Source organism: Excalfactoria chinensis, chromosome 23 (genome assembly GCF_039878825.1).
Source record: "Excalfactoria chinensis isolate bCotChi1 chromosome 23, bCotChi1.hap2, whole genome shotgun sequence".
Classification (NCBI taxonomy): domain Eukaryota; kingdom Metazoa; phylum Chordata; class Aves; order Galliformes; family Phasianidae; genus Excalfactoria; species Excalfactoria chinensis.
In genome coordinates this window covers 4,016,295-4,035,608 of record NC_092847.1, presented here as the reverse complement: position 1 = coordinate 4,035,608, position 19,314 = coordinate 4,016,295, and the positions used below count along the sequence as shown (strand labels likewise).

General features: G+C 56.1%; 3 protein-coding genes across 4 annotated transcripts in view; 2 read left to right on the top strand and 1 right to left on the bottom strand.

Moving 5' to 3' along the window:
- Positions 1–13,487, top strand: part of CCND3 (cyclin D3) — a 31,263-nt gene extending 17,776 nt beyond the window's left edge. The window contains exons 1-5 of one of the 2 annotated variants that reach the window (XM_072355912.1): positions 1,529–1,798; positions 3,227–3,442; positions 8,933–9,092; positions 9,647–9,789; positions 11,663–13,486. In XM_072355912.1, the coding sequence (XP_072212013.1) occupies positions 1,601–1,798; positions 3,227–3,442; positions 8,933–9,092; positions 9,647–9,789; positions 11,663–11,824 (879 nt within the window). In that variant the 5' untranslated portion in view covers positions 1,529–1,600 and the 3' untranslated portion in view covers positions 11,825–13,486. Of the gene's footprint in view, positions 1–1,528; positions 1,799–3,226; positions 3,443–8,932; positions 9,093–9,646; positions 9,790–11,662 lie in introns of those variants that run through there. The other variant, XM_072355913.1, reaches the window with a different exon arrangement.
- A 1,162-nt stretch (positions 13,488–14,649) lies between these two features.
- Positions 14,650–17,238, bottom strand: BYSL (bystin like). The gene is made up of 6 exons (XM_072356307.1): positions 16,847–17,238; positions 16,581–16,719; positions 16,182–16,315; positions 15,802–15,962; positions 15,418–15,520; positions 14,650–15,260 (listed from the first exon to the last, which is right to left on the bottom strand). The coding sequence occupies exons 1-6, from the start codon at positions 17,236–17,238 to the stop codon at positions 14,912–14,914; spliced, it is 1,278 nt and encodes a 425-aa protein (XP_072212408.1). The 3' UTR covers positions 14,650–14,911.
- MED20 (mediator complex subunit 20) lies at positions 17,220–19,205 on the top strand. Its single transcript, XM_072356308.1, has 4 exons — positions 17,220–17,324; positions 17,478–17,629; positions 17,800–18,053; positions 18,566–19,205. Exons 1-4 carry the CDS (start codon positions 17,311–17,313, stop codon positions 18,779–18,781), a joined length of 636 nt encoding a protein of 211 aa, XP_072212409.1. The 5' UTR covers positions 17,220–17,310; the 3' UTR covers positions 18,782–19,205.
- Positions 19,206–19,314: the final 109 nt, after the last annotated feature.

Here is a 19,314-nt window from a genome sequence, read left to right as displayed (position 1 = left end):
TCCTTACCCTAAACATATGTACAGATGTATATACTAAAGAATAACTCCAGCAGAACTGGTCAGAGCTGTTCCAGCTGAATCCTCTTTATATGAACTGCATCCCAAAAGTCCTCGATTGCTACAAACTCGGTCATTCTGTTTCCTGCAGGGCATGAGTAATTATCTTCCCAGGACTGCAGGTAGATTGCTGGTGTGAATTGGATTTGGGTTTATCTCCAGCCAGAATGTGATATATAACACTCTATATTTGAATACGTGCCATATGCAGAGATGTGTTACAGGAGCGTGTGCTGCAGAGGTGCTTCATTTCAAAGGGTGAGGCAGTTAGAAATGTCAGGGAATCGTGCAGTCCAGCAGAGTGAGACACGAGGGTGATCTGCATTGTGTTTCCCACCTCTGACATTTGTGACTGTAACCCATTGCTGCAGCAGATGCCACATTGCAGCATCCCAGGAGGGCTATAAGGCAGGTCACCCCTTGGGGCACATTGCCCCCATCACTGGTTTTGTGAACTTCCATAAAAGTGGACCTACAGAAGCTTGAATTCTTCTAATTTTCAAGCCCAAAGACAAACCTGGATATCCCAACTGCAGAATCTGCTGTACATTTTAGAGGCTTTCTTATGGTGCAGGAGCAAAGCTGAGACATGCCAGTTTTTGTAGACACTTAGCAACTGTATGGAGCAACATGGGCGGGTGTGTAGCCTGCTGCCTTCAACTTCCCATGCTACAAAGCAACTACTGCTGTGCCACCTGCAAGCAGACTGAATGAAGTACCAGCTCATAACAAACCCTATGCTGCAGAAGGCACATTGCAAATTCATTAGAAAGACTTTAGCGTCCCTGACAGTTCCTGAAGAAGTTGCTCAGGGTACAATTTGCAAAAGTATTTCTAAACGATTGTTAACCGTTCTGAACAGCAGAGCCCTGGAAGGCCTTATCTGTGCAGACACTGAGGTTGCTATCTGCTGAGGAGCTACACCAGTCACAGCGTGAGGATAACTTTGGGAAGACAGCAGCCTAAGTACAGACTGGCACAGAGTTGTGCACACGGCTGATTATTTTTGTAGCCTTGAAAGGCTCTGGCCACAAAAAGCAGGCAAAGGAATAGGACTAAATGCTGAAAAATTGCTGTTAGAAATGGTAATTACGGGTTTGACATGCATGCCTTGTATGCCTGGGGACTGTCCCTTTCGAGTCTGCCCGGACATCCCTCACCCTCGCGCACACCTCGGCCTCACTGGGGTCGCTGCCGAGATCCGCTCCCGCAAACTAAACGGGCCCGGGGGGGCCCACACGGCCGCGGGATGGGCCGAGATAGGCCCGGGGCCGGCCGCTCCCCGCCTCCCCCCAACATGGCAGCGGCTCCCGCGGCCGCCCCACGTGCTGCCAGCCCGCCGGCGCGCCTAGAGCCCCGCCACTTGGGGGGGGTGGGCGTGACCACCTCCGGCTTTCGGCGCGTTTCATCAAAGCTGCACGCCGATTGGTTGCGAGCGCCGAGGCCCCGCCTCCAGTGAGCTGAGGCCCCGCCTCCCTGCGCGCCGCCCGCTCCCGGCGTCTCGCGGCCGCAGCAGCGGAGCCGGCGTTGCCCGCCCGCGCCCATGGAGCTGCTGTGCGTGGAACCCGCGGCTCGAGTGCCCCGCGCCGGGCGCGACCCGCAGCTGTTGGGGGACCGGCGGGTGCTGCAGAACCTGCTGAGCCAGGAGGAGCGCTACAGCCCCCGCGTCTCCTACTTCCAATGCGTGCAGCGCGAGATCAAGCCCTACATGCGGAAAATGCTGGCGTTCTGGATGCTGGAGGTACTGCCCCCGCCGGCGCCTCCTCTACGCCTCCGCTCAGCTCCCGGCCCTGGCACCGGTGCTTTCGTGCACCCGTCGTCCCTCCGCGCCAGTCCCCGCGCTGGCGGGAAGGAGGCGGCGAGAGGCGGGGAGGAGAGCAACTCAGGCACGGTCCTTCGTGGAGAGTGTGGGGCGGCCCAGGGGGCGGTGGAGGCGTCGTGTCCGTATTGCTGCAGCTCCGGGGTGCGGGGTGAGGGTGGGGGAGCGAAGGGGCAGCGCTCGTGCTGGAAGCGATCGCCCGAGCGGGAGGAGCGGAGCCCCGAGCCGCAGCCTGCGCGCCCCCACGCGCTCCCGATAACGTTCTGGAGCCCCATCCGCACCGTGCTCCCCAAAACGTGTGCAGGGAGGGGGGCTGAGCGGCGGTGGCGGCGCAGACGATCGCGTGTCCTGCGCGGGGCTGAGAACGCCTCGTTAAAAGGGGGAAATAATATCGCTAGCGTTTCCTTCCCTAAATGAAAAACGAATGCGGCTCTGTGGGATGCACTGCAGTGCGGGACGCCGTAGGGACCTCTTGGTGAGGCGGTCAGAGGGTGCAGTCAGCACGGGAAGAAAGAACGTTGTGCAAAAAGCAGATGACTTTGGATCGAGCCCACTTCTGGCAAAAGAAACGATGGGGCACAGTGCTTGTAGGGAGTCTGTTTGTTCTTCCTATTAGCGTTGTCCTGTTCCTGCAATTCCCTTTCCGAGGTTAGTTAGACAAACGCTGCTTTGGAGCCTGTTGCTGGGGAGCTCGTAAGGCTGTCAAAAAGTAGGAGACACCTGGCACTGCTCCCAGTGCTGTGTGCAGCCCGTGCAGGGCTGCTGCTGGGGGAGCACAGTGCTCCTTGAGGAGAAACTTCAATGTTTGTATGGCTGTGCTGGGAAAAAGGAGTGAACGTGACCAGGGTTGTGCTGAGAGATCGGAGCAGAGGGCTGGAATGGAAAGCCCTGGTGTTCTGCTTATGGCAATGGTGCCAGTGTGGCTGAGGAAGAGCTGGGGCTGGCTGGAGGTGCTGCACGAGCTGCTCTCCAGCTGGGTGCTGCTGGCGGTGTAAGTTTCTCCCATCGTCCCAACTCTCCAAGGCTGCTAAACTGGCTGCAGACATCCCCAGGAGGAGTTAGAAGGCTGCAAATAGGGCAATTGGGCTCTTTCTAACCACATACATGTTCTGTTTTCTGCAGGAAGATGAATGTATACAGCTTTGGTAGAATCCGTTGCTATTGTGGAAGTTGTAGACTTAATGCTTGTAGCTCATTTGCACCTTTGCACTGTGGTGCTGTCATAGCCCTGCAGATAGGTGTGAAGCACCATCCTGACCAGACCCTTTGAAGTTGCGGTGCAGGCGGGATTTGGGGAGTTCGGTGCTGATTAAAACTTCCTTTTTTATTTTTTTAATTGGTTTTTCTCAGGTGTGCGAGGAGCAGAAATGTGAGGAGGAGGTGTTCCCCTTGGCCATGAATTACGTGGATCGCTACCTGTCTTCTGTCCCTGTGCGGAAGAATCACTTGCAACTTCTGGGGGCAGTGTGCATGCTGCTGGCTTCCAAGCTGCGGGAAACCATGCCCCTTACTGTGGAGAAGCTTTGCATCTACACAGACAACTCCATCACGCCTCAGCAGCTCCTGGTAACCACCCCTATCTCTAAGGGACCTCCAGCCCCTCCCTTGCCCTTCTATCTCCTGCGTGCTGCTGCTTGGCAGCTTACCTGTCCCTGTGTCTCTTTTGCTTTTGGTCCCATTTTTCAACCTTCCTCTTGGTTCCCCAACCAACTTTCTCACCTCTTTGCCTTGGTGGGTTTGATGTCTGTAGGTGGAGACTTTTCTCTCCTTGGCACAGCCTCTCTCCCTCTTGTGGGAAGCAGGATTGTCACCTCCGCATTACAGAGAAACTTCCTGTGCCTTGCGTGCTGGCTGCCAGCACAGAGCTTGCTCCTGAGTGTGCTCCTGAGCAAGCTCTGGGGAACAAAGGCCCTGTCTGCACTGCGGCAGAGCAGGAGGCGGGCACTGGAACGTGCCCCTCTGCTCTGTTCCAGTTGCTTTGCAACCTGCTCCTGGGTATGGCGTAGGAGCTGCATTGCACCCTGCTGGGGAAATGGAGCCTTAGGTGCAGAATGGGTGGGAGCAGGATGACTGAGGATCAGGCTTGCTGCGCTACCAGTGCTGCTGTGGTGATAGCAATGCTGGGAGCTTGCGTCCCAGGCCCTGCTTCCAGGTCTTGAGTTAAAGCAGGGCTGCTCTGCTTAGTCCCATCAGACACTTGGGCAGTAGCTGCATAGGCTTGGAAAGGCAGAATGTTTTCTTGTCTGAAAGAAAGATCCTAACCTCTGAATTCAGCTTAGCTGATGGGTGGGAACCAGAGAACCCCTTTATTTGGGGACCTCCCATGCTGCTGGATCAGAGCTCTCTGGAGGAAATGGCTACCTCGTTTTGTGTAACAAACATCCCCGGAGGTTTATCTGTGAGAATTTCTCAGGGTTAGTCATTGCTGTATTAAATATCTGCTTTTCTGGGCTGGTGGTGGGTGAAGTGATCTAAGAATGATTTGTCCCCAAGGTGGGGACAGAACTTTCAGGTGTGAATCAGAAGACAGGTCTGCTGGGCTTTGCTCTGACTGTGGGTTTTCCAAGTGCCAGTGAAGGTTGGGGAAAATCCCCTCCCCTCCATACATCTCTCCCTGTAGTTATTTGTGGGAGGTTGCTGCCTTCTCTAGCAGTCATGAAGAAAGTAGAATCATAGAATCCTCAGAGTTGGGAGGGACCTTTAAAGGTCATCTAGTCCAACTCCCCTGCAATGAACAGGGACGTGCACAGATAGGTCAGGTTGTACACAGATCATTTCCTTGCATAACAGCAAGGGATGGAAATGCAGAGGGGATGCACATGCTCACTGCTGCTTTGGATGCTGAGCTGTGGTTGTACTGTAGCAGTCTGCTGCTAGAGCTGCCACAAAAACAATGTCAAGGTTTTGTCCAGCTGGCAGCAAGATTTCATCCTGGAGAGCAACTTCTCACCTGTCGGTGGATTCTTCATGTGCATCTTCCCAGGACTGGGGTCCCATCAGCTTGTAACAGAAGGGTTCTTATTGGCACTGTGTCAGTGCTTTACTCCCAAGTTTCTGTCTCCCTTTCCTACCATTGTCATCACAGCACATACTAATGGTTTCTGCAGTAGGGGCCTTGGGCCATAAGGAGTTGGACTTGGCAGATACCATGTCTTCTGCAGGTTCTTGTTTACTTGTTGACTCATTTTTGGTGCAGATTTCCTCTGTCAGTCAAATCTCAAGCTTTGTTTTAACAGGCTCCTTCCAGAGAACAGCTAGGGGATGTGCAGGTGGGCAATGGGCATGGGATGTGTTTGCACGCAGAAGTACCATCCCAGAGGCTTTTGTTTGCCCTCCACTGAGATGCTAAAGCCTCCTTGCTTGGAGGCTGCCCTCCCACCCCAGAGGTTTGTCAGCAGGAAGCTGCGGCTAAGCCATGCCACAACATTCATCTTCCTTTCTCCCTCATCTTGCTCGTGTTGCAGTGGAAATGGAGGAGAGTTGTGCTGCCTGCCAGCCACCTGTTGCTTCTTTGTGTAAGTCTTTCTGCTGGAGTTCTGCTTTTCCTGTGCAGTTTTCCCACCAGGATCCTGGGACACTGCAGAGTGGGGCACAGCTGAGTAGCTGGTGTGGCTCATTCCTCACCAGTCAGTGTGAATGTTCCAAGGCTTCTTTTTGGAAGATGCTTTACCTTGTTGGGTGCAGATCCTGCTCCAGTTCTCTGTTCTCCACTTCAAAGAGGGAGCTGAGGTAGCATCTAAAGATACTTGCCAGGTCTCAAAGTGGAGACCAACCTTTCAAGAGTTAACGCCCCGATTACAAAACCAGGGTGAGCTGCTGTTTCCCTCCACTGTGCTAATCGTGGTAATGTTGCTCCTCTTTCACAATCTTGCTCTGGAAGAGGGTGGGGAGGGGAAGGGGAGCTTCTTAATCAAGATGTGGGCAGTGGTGCATCCAGGCTGCCTCCTGTGGATCGTTGCAGTTTCAGCTCCCACCGGTTCCTCCCGGCCTTTTGAAGGAAGCTGGCTTACTTTCCCCTGAGCTTTGCTTCCTTCTCCTGCGGGGATGCTTGGCACTGGCTCAGCAGCTCGGAATGGACACGCTTGAAACACAATCTAGCTGAAGTTATTCTAGAGAGAAGGAAGTGATGCAACGAGGGACTTGTCCATTTGGAGGAAGCTGGATTTCCGTCGAGGGCGTTATCTAACCTACCTTTTTTTTTTTTCTTTTTTTTTTTCTTTTTTTCCCCTTTAATAAAGTGCAGGTTTGGTTTTGTTTTTTTTTTTTCCTGGCTTGTGCAAGAAGGCATTCAGCTGCTTGAGGGCTGGGAGACCACTTGTAGGTCACCTTATTCTTTGGCCTGCATGCATCTGCCTGATCTGCTCCTGATCTGTTGGCTTGCCTGTGAGCTCTTTGATCTAAGAGCAGTTGCTCAGATTCCAGGCATCGACCAGCACAGACTGTGAGCAGAACCAGGCCATGAGGCACACAGCGAAGGGCAGCAGCACTGACACCAGGTGATGAGGAGTGAAAATGAGGGGGAGGGATAACAGCTGAGTAGAAAGGGATGTTCAGTTCTGATAAGCGTTGGCCTTCCAGAATGCACGTGTGCCTATGGTTTACCTTCTGCTTGGTGCACGGGTGGAATAGGTGTGACTTTCTGCACCTTCACCTTTGGTATCCAGTCTTGAACAGTTTGGTCAGGGAATGGAAACAAATGTTTGCCCTAGATTTCTATTTGCAAACGGGCTGTCATGGCCTCTCATTTCTGTAGCTGTGTCTCAGCTGCTAAGGGAGGGTGGGTGGCCAACAGCCACATCAGCAGCTCTTCCACCCTTCCTTTGAGTCAGCTCGTGAGCATACCAGAGCAGCTCCTGCTTTGCTAGTGTAAAATGGTACCTTATCAACCCAAGTGACAAAATCAAGCACGACTTCCTTTCTCTTGCAGGCAGGGCTGCTGCAGAGGAGCTGGGCTCTGCTCCTTGTGCAGCACTGCCAGATGTGTTTACACAGCCTCCTTGTAGGCATGGCGCATGTGTGGGTGTTGCTGAGGGCAGAGCTTGATTTACAGGGTAACTGTCACTACATAACGAGGAGAGAAGCTGCTATGACTCGCATTCGAGTTGGAGCTTGCAGAGCTGCAAATGGAGTAAAACCATCTTTGCTTGCGACTCAGATCCCCCTCGATGAGGGGCTTGAGATTGTTTCGCTGTAGTAGGAGCATAGTGAGCAGAGAAGACGCTGGGTGATGCTAGCTGCTTCCCTTCCTTTCCTTTCTTTTGTAAGATGTAGCTGGAAAGGATGGAGAATGTGAGCTTGTAGGGAAAACCCAGCTGCTGTGAGGTTTCCAGCCCAAGAGATGTTAGCCAGCTGTGGGGAGCTCTTGCAGGGCAGGGACTGGGTATGTTCTCGGTGATGGGATGCTTTCTGAGTGATGTTGGCAGCTTGCAGCCCTTCCACAGGGAGGTGGGACTCCACAGGCAAGAGAAACAAAGGAAACGTTTTCCACTTTCTTCCTCTCTTTCATTAGGCAGGCAGAGACTGTTGCGCTTCGGTGCAAAACAAAATGCCAGGAAAAGGATGTTTGCTACACTGAGCGGTGCTGCTGTCGCAAAATGCCTGCCTATCTCTTACAGCCTTTTGTTCAGCTTCTTCCACAGATAAAGTGATTCAGAGATTCTGCCCTGCTGATCTGAGAGTGGGGAGTCCCAGGAGTGAGCAGAAGAGAAAGGAGGAGCAGGCTGGTGTGGCCAGAGGGCAGCTTCCCCCATGAGCTGGTAGCAGCCCTTAGTGCCTGTCACCATCAGCCAGCACTGAGTGCCAGCTAGGGCTCAGAATCAGCCTCTTGTAACAAGGCTTTCAAGAAGCTGAACCTTATTATCTGGAAGAGAGCTGCTTTTGTGCATTGCAGACGGACAGGCACATGGCAGTTCTCTTTTGTGACTCTTCCCCCACGTCTCCTTGCTGTGTTGCTCAGTTGAGTTGGTGGCCATCTCCTACCTTAAGCCTGATTTTTTTTCTCCCTGCAGAGCCAGGCATCCTGAGTGCTCTGTGCTGTGGTCTTCAGGCTCTGGATCTCGTTGCTGCATTTCTTCTTGCTTTCACTCTGTGGATTTGGCTAAAGAATACAGCAGGCCTGGCAGGCTGGCTGTCCATATGGGAGGCAGTGAGTCTGTTCTAGCAAAGCAGTGCTTTCTGGTTGGAGAAGCACAAGCTGTGAAGCAGCAAATAGCACATTGGGCCTGGCGGGGGATTTGGAGCAGGTTGAGCAGCGCTGTTCATTTAAGCAACTCAAAACCAGTGTTGTTGTCTTGAGGGGAAAGTGAGTTAAAGGGAAAAAAAAAGGAAAGAAAAGGAAATGGAGATCTGCCCTTATGAAAAAATCTCACTTCTTCAAATCCATCTGTTCTGGCAGATCTGTGGTGCTTCTATGGGCAGACTGACCTTGTAATCTTAGACTATTTGGACAAAGAACAGATAGCGTGCTGGGCAGGACCGGGCCCTGAAATGGAGTTACCTGATAGGAATCCCAGCTCAGCTCTGCCCTCCCAGCCCCAGCACAGAGGCATGCTTGGGTGCTGTGGTGCTTTCCTTCCCCTGCATGTTTGCAGGGCTGCTGCATTCCCCATGCTGTGACAACCAGAAGGTCCCTGTTTGTCCCACACTGTGCTGCTCCTGGGAGCCTGGGTGGCTCTTTTCAGGAGTGGGGAGGGAGCACAGGACTGATCTGTGTGCTGCTGATTGCTCCGTTTTTGTTACTGTTGCAGCAGCGTTGCAAAGCAAAGGAGTGCCCAGAGGAATGTCTACAAAGCAGAAGGTTCATCTGGTTGCACCCTGGGAAGAAGAAACTGGATTTGTTGCTTCTTCTGATCATCTTTGCTCCAACCTTTGCAGCAGCACAAGGCTGGATTTGTGCCATAGTCACAGGGCAGGGACGTTCCTCTCTTCCTCCCTGCCTAAAGGGCTGTGCTGCTTTACTGGCCCTTCCCCAGACTCTGTGTGTACCTGGCCATGAACTGAGAATCTCTGCCGGACTTAGCCCTGCTGAGTAATGTCTGTCTGTCTGTCTGTCTGCAGGACTGGGAAATTCTGGTCTTGGAGAAGTTAAAGTGGGATCTGGTCTCAGTGATAGCAAACGATTTCTTGGCTCACATCCTCCATCACCTCCCGCTTCCTAAGGACAAGATGGAGCTGGTGAAGAAGCACGCACAGACCTTCATTGCCCTGTGTGCCACAGGTGGGTGCCTGTTCCTGCTGGGAACAGCTGCTGGGGAGAGCTGCAGGGGAACAGCCTTTATTCATGCAGACCTTCATTCATGCAGAAGTGCTTTTCTGCTCAGCGGCTTGTTCTCTGTCCCTGACAAAGTAGGAGAAGTGTCCCGGGGGCTCTTAGTGGGTGCCTGGGAGATGGCGGGAGGAGCAGAGCAGCTGTGCCACCCCTCTGCCTGTGGGAGGCCATGTGCTGCAGAGCATGCAGAGCAAAGGCAGCTTCATTGTGAGCCTGGGTTGGCCTTGTTCTGTCAGTGGAGCATGGTCACCTTTGGCACTTCTTTTGGTGAGAGAGGCCCAGGAAAATAGCTTGGTGAAGCTTGCTGCTGTGATGCTCAGCCTGTTTTCCATTGCTTTGCTCCGCTTTCTCCCTGCTAAGCTGGAGACTCTGCTCTGCCCTCATTAGCTTCCCATGAAAATCAGTCCCAAGAACTTAAGAGCTTGCACACAGCACAAAAAAAGTAACAAAAAAGAAGCTAACAGCTCCTTTTTTTCTCTCATGTGTCCTCATCCCGGTTTTAGACTACACTTTTGCCATGTACCCCCCCTCCATGATCGCAACAGGCAGCATCAGCGCAGCAGTGCACGGCCTGAGCATCTCCGTGAATGGCTTTGGTGGGGAGGCAGTCACCGAGCTGCTGGCCGGCATCACTGGCACAGAGGTGGTGAGTGTCATCTGGGCAGCAGAGGGGAGGTTTGGCTGTGGGATGAGGTGGAGACCCTTCCCCTTTCTTTAGCTTGGTTTGGATGGAGAGGGGACATAGGTTGTCTGTAATGATTCTGGCTCTGGTTTGGTGTAGGCCTAAAGACCAGAGAGCATTTCTAGATGTGCCCTCAGAGCAGCCCATGGCTTCAGGCAGCTCCTGGCCCCCACGTGCCATCTGTGCGGAGAAGATGAGCTCAGAGCCTTTGAAAAGCAGCACAAAAGGGAGCGTCTGTTCCCTGTGCAGACAGGTGTCGGTGGGATCGGGTTGACCAGGCAGGCTGGGGCACTGGGTGAAGCTGGGCTTGGCATCTGCTTGCCTCCATGGTGTCTGGTTGCAGGTACCCAGGCTGGGGGCATGCAGTGTTACGGGGTAGTGGGGAGCATCCACCTGCCCCTCTGCTGCCCTCTGAGTAGGGAAGGGGTGTCACCAGGCTCCCCACGTGCTGGTCGCTCTGGGTGCTGTGAAGCCATAGGAAGCTCTTATCCTGCCTGGGCCCCGTTTGATCTTTTCTTCTGCCCCAGCACGAATCCTGGCAGCCGGTGTGGGATTGGTTTCAGTCCCCTGACAGCAGTGCTGGGACTTGGAACCGGTGCCTCTGGTGGATGGGAGGCTGTGAGCTGGCTTTGTGCAGACAGGGAGGGGATGGGGCAGGAGGATGTCTTGCTGTATTCGTGCAGCTTTTTATATTTTTTTTTGTTTGCAGGAGCCTTTTTAAAGAGTTAATCAGTGCAGCCAGCTGCTTTCAAGCTGCTGTGGTGAATGGGACAGGGGCTGAAACCTGTGGGCTGGGGTTGGTGGAGGGAACAGGTGGGAAGCAGGGAGGACACTGCAGAGGGAGTGGAGCCAAAGCGGTCAGGGACAGCTCAGCTGCCTTCTAGCCAGCCCGGGTGCTGCACGGCCAGCCCCTGCCCGGACCCTGCAGCCGGAGGAAGCCCTGGGGATGTCCCTATCTGCAGACAGGCGGGAAGTGGGGGCAGCTCCATTGCACCACGCTGTGCCCTGCGCTGTCCCCTCCACCTGGCTCTGGGCTGCAGCGTGTTGGGGCTGCGCTTACTGGAAGCGCAGGGCAGGGGTTGGTGGGCGTTGCTATTTCTGCTAGCCACATCCTCTGACAGTTTCTAAGAACCGGCGGTGGATTCCTGGTAAGAGATTTCGATGTGTGACAATATCCCCGAGCACACAGCCCCGTGGTAGCCGGTTCGGCTACAGCCCTGAGGTGCAAAATGCCACCTTGTGCTGCTTGGTGACAGCGTGAGGGAGCAGGGCCAGGCTGTGCCCTTTTGTGGTGCGGCTCGTGTTGGTCACAGCACTGCTTTGGTGAGGTGGGGGAGTTCCTTCCTCTGGTCACATCAGGGTCTGGCTGTATGGAGGTGTGAGTTTTGGCTTCCAGTTCTGCTGTGATGTGCATGCCACCGGGCTCCCAGTGGCTGCAGCAGGGATACACAGTGAGATGCAGAGCGTGAAGAGACTGTGAACTTGAGGGAGGCAGCTGAGTCCCGAGCCTGTACTTGTGTGTGTATCTGTCCTGAGCGATGGTTCTGGCCAGCCCAGAGATGTTCTGCTCCTCCCCTGAGCTTGTTGGGGGTGGTTGGCTGCAGTGCTGAGATCACTGCTGCATTCAGTGGGGAGAGGACAACCAGAGCGTGGGACTGTTCCTGGGGAGGGGTGTAAATGACAGGCAAGTTGGAAATGTCTCCTACAGGAAAAGGGCTTCTTTGTGCTTCGATGCCGTGGGGGCCAGAGGTACAATCCAGCAGCCACTCAGAGCTGTTTTAAGGTCCTCACCTCCCAACAGCAGGACTGAGGCCTCTTGTCCCACCATCTCCCACAGGACTGCCTGAAGGCTTGTCAGGAGCAGATTGAGGCCGCCCTAGCCGAGAGCTTGAAGCAGGCATCCCAAAGCCAACAGGAATACAGCACCACCAAGACTGCTGCTTACCCGGCCAGCCAGCCCACCAGCACCCCCACAGATGTCACGGACATCAACCTGTGACTGTCTGCCCCCGCCTGAGAGCTGCCCATCCCCACAACAGCAGGACCCAGCCCTGGGCACCCAGAGCTCACTGCGTCCCCCCAGCCCATCTGAGAGCCCCTCTGCCTGAAGCCTGCTTTGGGGATTCACTTCCTGCTGGCTGTGTGAGGACGGCTCCACATTCATCCTTCTCTCCTCCTCCAGCATCGTGGGGGGGGGTGGGGGGGGGAGGGCTCTGGTGATGCAGTGGGGCTCACTGCTGCTTGGACTCTGCTCGCTGGCTGCTGGGGGTGTCAGGGGTGAGGGTGGTCTTTCTGGTGGGGGGGTGGGGGGCGTTGCAGAAGAGCTGGGGAGGGTTGCAGAATCCAAAAGGAAATGGTAAAATGTTTCTATTTGCTTTCTTCGTCGCCTGGCTGGCAGATGTCTGCTGTGCTCAGGTGTGTTTACTGCAATGACTTCCAGCTCTGCGTGGGCCACCAGTCGTGTACAGCCAGCTCTCACCTGGCTGACATGACCAAAATGCCCGTGACCCCCTCGTCGAGCACAGAGCAGGTGCTCGTGGGTCCTGGGTCTGGGCTGTGTTGGATGGCTTTGGCTGCGGGGTGGTGTGACTGCTTCTGCTTGGAGGGACGTGTGTGCCTTGTTTCTTGTTGCCATTAGGTCTGGGATTTGCGGGTTCTTGGCTTTGCTTGGGGGAAGTGCTCCCTTTTTTGCGTGGGTGGCAGAGAAGTCCTCGTCCTGGGGAGACATGTGGGCGCAGCGTGACACTGCAGCGCTGACCCACGCAAAGTGCCTTGGCTTTCTGCTGCCCCACTGAGGCTGCTTAATTTATTGTTAAGTGACATGAAAAGGGGAGGGAGGAAGGCTGCAGCTCCGCGCGGTGGGGCCTGGATGCCGGTCTTCTCTCCTTCCTAAAGTGCCTTTATCCTCTGTCCCCTTCCTTCGCTCCCTGGGCAATGGGAGACTCTCACTTGAAAGCTGGTTGGCTGTAGGTAGCTCAGATGTCAGTTTAGATTTAAAGACAAAAAGAAAACAAAAAAAAATCACTGAATGTGCTGCTATGGGCTGAAATGCATCGTCACGCCTCCAGGCCAGGGATCTCAGATCGAGTCCGGGGGGGCTGTTCTGCATCAACACCCGTATGGCTCGAGTTGTGTCCTCACAGGGTAGAAAACTCGCTGCGCACTTGAGCTGAAAAGCGATGGCAAAGCGATGGCAAAGCGATGGCATTTTGTTGTTCTTGTTGATCCTGTCTGTTAATTTTACAAAAAACAAAAAAAAAAAAAAAAAAAAGTGTTTTTTAAAGAAAAAAAAAATCCATTATGTAATGCTGCTTTCCTAAGAGACAATCAGTACATTGTAGACTCGTATTAACCAGGAATAGCCAGAGAGCGCTGCTGGGGTGTCCTCTGCACACAGAGCTGCAGCTGCTGCCCCCTCCTGGGGGGGGATCTGCTCTGGGTGCCACCAGAAACAAGTTGGATCAGGTGGAACAAGCTGGGGCTGCTGTTCTCTCACCGCCGATGAATCGCGAGGAGCGTCTGTACAAACAAATTTATATATATATATATATGAGTGAGTTTTAATTTAAGAGTAATCCGTTATGGTGTTCACACGCAAGAGTCCTGCTGCTGGGAAAGTTGGAGTACCGTGTAATGTTGCAATAAAGTATTTTAAACGAGCACAGTGGGGTCAGGGCTTTCCCTCTGCAGCTGTTCAGCGCTGCTGAAGCGTTCCCTGCACGGCCGGGCGCTGTGTTGCAGGAAGGTGAGCGCGCTGCCTTGCGTGTGTGCTGGCTGCACGGCGTGTCTCTTCTTATCAGCTGCTGGCTTCTTTAAAGAAAGGAAATAGGAAGCCAAGAACAACAAAAATCGCTGCAGTGTGCGAGCAGCCCCAGGCGTTGCGTGCTGCTCTGCTCCACAGGGCTGCTGGGGGACGGACGGAGCCAGGAGGTGGTGCTCAGCACTACACGGAGCTTCAGGGACTGCTCCCCATGGGCCGTGATGCTTCCAGGAGCAAGGCTGGACATCTGCAAGAGCTGTAGTGCCCAGGTAAGCACCCAGGTAAGTGCAGAGCCTCGTGGGATGCCCCTGCTGGATTTTACAGCACAGGTGGCACCTCACAGCAGCTGCCATGTGTGGGCCGTGGCCTTGCTGGCTGAGCACAGCAGTGCTGTGGTGCTGGAGCTGCTCCATCTCTGTGGAGCAGAAAGCCAAAGCCGTTGAGGCAGATGGGAAGTATTTGGGAAGGGTCAGTACGAAGGGGGGGGGCTGCCGGCATAGTGGTGGATGTGCTGAGATGGGAGCAGCAGGAAGGAGGCCCAGGCCACAAGACATCACCAAAGGGCTGCACTGCAGGGAGCGGGGCAGGGAACGATCAAAGGCTGCCAGTCCTGCAAGGACAGGGGCTCTTTTGGAGGCTTTCCATCTGCTGCTGGGCAGCTTCTGCCCTCATCTCTGCCTGCAGCTATCACAGGGTCCCTGGCAGTAAACCTGGAGGCACCACCTGGAACATTTTCTCCACTTCAGAGCAGCTGAGGGCTCTGGGAACAGCCTGAGGGCCCCAATGTTTCCCCCCCACCCCTCTTGCCCAACATCACAGAGACTGCTTAATGCACAGCACAGCTGGGAACGTGTTTGCTGCTAGCCAGAGCGTGAGGTGGGCAGGGAGCTGCACACCCCCTGGTCTCCTTTTGCAGTCTGGACGGCTGCAGTGCAGTGCTGCAAGGAGCGCCGTGCTTGTGGCTTTGCTCTGCCCCCTGCTGGGGACAGGACGAGGGGAGGGGGACAGGGAAGGACGATGCACAGATGCAGCCACAGAAAGATGCAACTGCAGGGCAGAGCTGCTCCAGACTAAGGACCCAGCACGGGCTTTATTTTCCGAACAGGAGCAGGACAACCCCTACTGCTTTCCTGGGTGCCAGGGCTGGACGGCTGCCCTGAGACAAGCAGTGCAGGGAGCACAGACCAGCCCTGTGGTTCCAGCACCGTGAGCAGTGGGATCCCAGGGCTGGATGTTCCCAGACACCTGCAGGCGTTGCTCCCAGCTGTGTGCAGCAGCCCCCACAGGAGCCAGGCCAGGCTGTGGTGTTTCCCTGCTCCCTCCCCCTCACTCCATCACCGCAGGCTCCTGCCCCTCCACATCCCGTGTCTTGGAGTTTGTCAGCTCCCTCCGGATCTCCGCTGAGATCTGCGGATGGCTGTGGAACTTGAGCAGCTCAAGCAGAGCCTCCTTCTGCTCTGAGGACAGGTCCTCCTTGTAGCGCTGGGCGAGAGCCAGGAAGCTCTGGTGCCACAGCACGGGCAGGGTGCGCTGGTCGGTGCGGAAGGCCAAGAAATGGAAGACCAGGGCATCCACCACACGGAAGGGCAGCGCGTACTTCTTGTCGATGAGCAGCCGGAGGAAGATGCTGTTGGCACCGTTGTATGGCATCTCGGCAATCTTCAGCATGGCTGCGCTGTGGGGACAAAGGGAGCGGCAGGTGAGGGCAGGGCCAGCACAAAAAGGACAGCTTCTGAATCTCAGCGCTGAGCAAAGCTGTTGGATGGGCTGAGGGACACCTGGTGTCCCTGAAGGATAACTGCTCTCCCACAGTGACTGCACCACTGCGTTACCTGGAGTGCAGGACAGGGATGGAGCACTTGGTGAGGATGCTGCCGATGATAATGGCCTCCCGAAGCGTGCAGGTCCCCGATTCACACAGGGGGATGAGGATCCCTGTGGGGGGAAAAGAGCCGGGTACCACTGCTCATCATCACAGGCAGAGCCGTGGGGTGTAAGGCTCAGTCTCTGCTCTCTCAGGGCTCATTTAACCCAAGGAAATAACATCTCCTCTGCGTCATGGACATCTTTACACCTTCCTCCACCACACTGAGTCCCCACAGCCACAAAGAGAGCAGTATACAGAAGTAGTGTTGTGCAACACGCCGCCCTGCCAAACTGCTGCGCACTGCAGCAGGTTCCCAGGGGTGGAGTGCAGCACCACAGGGAGCCCCTACCTTTGAACCACGCTCCTGGCTTGAACAGCGCCTTCTTCAAAGCCATGTAGAGGTGGAAGTTGAGGCGCTTATACTCAGCGATATCATCTCTGACCCGTGGCAACAACACCAGGTTGTAGAACCTCTGGGCCATCCCCTCCTTCAAGTTGGATGAAAATATCCTGTGAAGTGCAAAGCATGAAGTGAAGCGTGAGCTGTGATTCCTGAGCCAGGTCCTGAGAGCAAAGAGCTGCAGGAAACCTCCATCCCCAGCATCAGGATCCCCTCTGCTCCACCGGCACAGGGAAGGAGGAGCGGGAGTGAGACACGTCATGGTATTTTGTACATCTTGTTCCATTACAACAAGAACAACAGCTCAGAGTGCACTGAGCTGGTCCCACCTTGTGGCCTGGTACATCGCTGCTGCTGTCCACGTCTCGGGCTCAGTGATGTAGAGGATCTGCTCCCAGTTGGACAGGGCAGGGATGATTTTAAATGCCTTGGGGAGCTTCCCGCTCCGGTATTTGGACAGCACCTTCAAGGAAAGCAGAGGGGGAGGGTTTGTCTCAAGGCTGTAAGCAAGCTGTCTGCTCCCTGCACAGCTCCACTGCACGGGGGCTGTGCTGGGCCTCTACTCAGTGCAGGGTGCTGCTGTGTGTGCCACTGTGTGTGCCCCCATCACCATGAGGCGGTGGCTCACGACACCCCGAGGGAGGCAGCAGAGGTGTCCGCACTGCTCTGCTGGGAGGCAGGGGCTCCCACAGAGGTGTGTGTGGGGCCGGGGGCCGCAGAGCCCTCACCTCTCGGACGCCCCTGTACACCTCCAGCACGCGGGGGTCCAGCTGCGGCATGGGGCGGCCCGACAGCTCCGACAGCGCCGTCTGCACCTCCGTCTGCTTCTCTGTGATCTTCTCCATGATCACGTCCGCCAGCGTCCGCCTGGGGGGGCGGGAGGGGTCAGTGCCGGGGAACCGGGGAACCGGGGAACCGGGGAACCGGGGAACCGGGGAACCGGGGAACCGGAGCTCCCCATCCCCTTCCCCCCCCTCCCGCCCCCCCCTCGCACCTGATCGGCGGCGCGCGGCTCATGAACAGCTCCAGCGCCTTCTCGTCCTCGGGATCCACCTCCACGTCCGCCCCGCCGTCCCGCCCGTCCCGCTCTGCCGCCCGCCGCAGGCTCGGCCACTCCTCGTCCTCATCGTCCTCCTCCGACTCGGGGGCCGCGCAGCGCCGCGCGGTCGGTGCGGGCTCCCCGGGGCCGTGCTCGGCCTCCAGCTCCTCCTGCTGCCTCCGGGCCTCCCGCAGGATGCGCCGCGCCAGCCGCGGCCCCACGTACCCGCCGTCCCGCTGCTCCGCATCGCCAACCGCGTCCCGCGCCCGGCGGTGCCGCACTGTGGGAGCGGCGGCCTTCAGGATCTGCTCGTGCAGCGGCTCCGCGCCCCGCGCCGCCTTCGGCATGGCCGCCCTCCGGAACGCGCCTGCGCCAGCCCGGCCTTCCGCTTCCGGTGCCGGGCGGGGACGGAGGGAGCCATGGGGGTCACCTGGTGAGGGCCGGGCGGACGGACGGGGCTCGGGGTTCGGTTCGGTTCGGGGTTCGGGGCTCGGTTCGGTTCGGGGTTTGGGGCTCGGTTCGGGGTTCGGTTCGGTTCGGCTCGGTTCGGCCTCGCGGCTATTGGCGGCTGTTTGTCGCCCCGCAGCGTGACGCAGGTGCCCGTGTTGGAGGGGAAGAGCGTGCAGCAAACCGTGGAGCTGCTGAGCAAGAAGCTGGAGCTGCTGGGCGCCGAGAAGCACGGAGCGTTCGGCGTGGACTGCGAGACGTACCACACGGCCAACGCCATCGGCAGCCAGGGTGGGCGGCGGGGCATCCGGACACGGCAGGGAGCGGGAGGGGGCGGGTAGAGCCGGAGCATCGCCGGGCTGCGCAGCCGGGAGCAGGGAAGGCGCAGAGGGGCCGGGGATCCGATCGGTTTGAAGGGCGGGTTTGAAGGCATTGGCCGAGCGCTGCCGCTGTTGTTCCAGGGCAGACGGGCAAACTGATGTACGTGATGCACAACTCGGAGTATCCGCTCAGCTGCTTCGCGCTCTTCGAGAACGGGCCCTGCCTCATCGCGGACGCCAACTTCGACACGCTGATGGTGAAGCTGAAGGGCTTCTTCCAGAACGCCAAGGCCAACAAGATGGAGAGCCGGGGCACGCGGTACCAGTACTGCGACTTCCTGGTGAAGGTGGGCACTGTCACCATGGGGCCCAGCGCCCGCGGGATATCCGTGGAGGTGAGAACCAGCAGGTTGACAGCAGAGCACCTCAGCGCTGATTTAGGGCTGGGTCGGGTTTACTTCCTTTCCTGACTCTGTGCAGACGGTGGCTGGGCTGAGCAGTGCCGGGCATTGCCCTCCTGCCACGGGTTTGGCTCTAAAGCTGCTCTCTCCTCGTCAGGGAGCTCCGTGCTGCGGCCGTCAGTGCTGCCCAGAGCTGAGAATTAAGTGCTGAAAGATCTTGCAGAATCTGAGCACACGTTTTCCTAAGCACACAAATCCTATTAGCTGCTCTATAATTAATAATGACGGCACATCTACCCAGGCAGGTGTCCATAGCTAACAGGGATGGGATTGAGAAATGGCTTGTTTTGGCTTCATAAGAGTAACTGTGCAGCACATAGCAGCTGGTTGCTGGCTTCCAACTCTTGATGCATATCTCATACTTGAAACAGTGAGAGGAACGTGTGTTGTGCTCTGTGTGGTTATGGCCCTGTGGTGAGCTGCAGGGCGGTGCTTTTTGTTGCCAGGTGGAGTACTGCCCCTGCGTGATCGCCAACGACTGCTGGAACCTGCTGATGGAGTTCATGCAGAGCTTCATGGGGAGCCACACTCCCGGCATCCCGTCTGTGTTTGGCACCAAGCACGACGGCATCTACAGCCCTGCGGACACAATGGTTCAGTACATGGAGCTGTTCAACAAGATCCGCAAGCAGCAGCAGGTGCCTGTAGCAGGAATCAGATGAAAGGACTCCTGAGCTCCGTGCGGAGCAGCTGCATCTTCTCTGCAGGTCAGGAGTCCCTCCAGAAAGCAGCACTGCGGTCAGCCCAAGGTTCTGTTTTCCTTCCAAGTCTCTTTGCGCCATTTGAAAGCAAAGGTTTGGAACGCCACGAGGATTTCCTCTCGTCCTTTTTCCTTCTCTGTGTGTCTGCGTTCAGCCCGTGGCTCTGCTGGCTCTCAGTGCTGAGCTTCCTGCAAATCCCAGCCAAATGCATGCGAAGGGCAGAGCCTCACTGAATGCCGGCAGCTGGGAGAAAGGGTTTTTTTAATGTAATATTTGTGTGCAAATGTCTTGTTGTTTTTCATCAAAATCAAAAGCTGCATTTTTGTGAGAAGGGTCCAGAGCTTCCCGTGAAGGCACTGAATAAATGTGATGGTCAGCAGCTCTAGGAGGAGCCGGTTTTAAGCCATCACAAATAGCACAATACACCGTAAGGGCACGAGGAATCCAGCATGCCGAACGTGCTGCAGCGGTCCTCCGTCAGCTCGGCGCCCCGC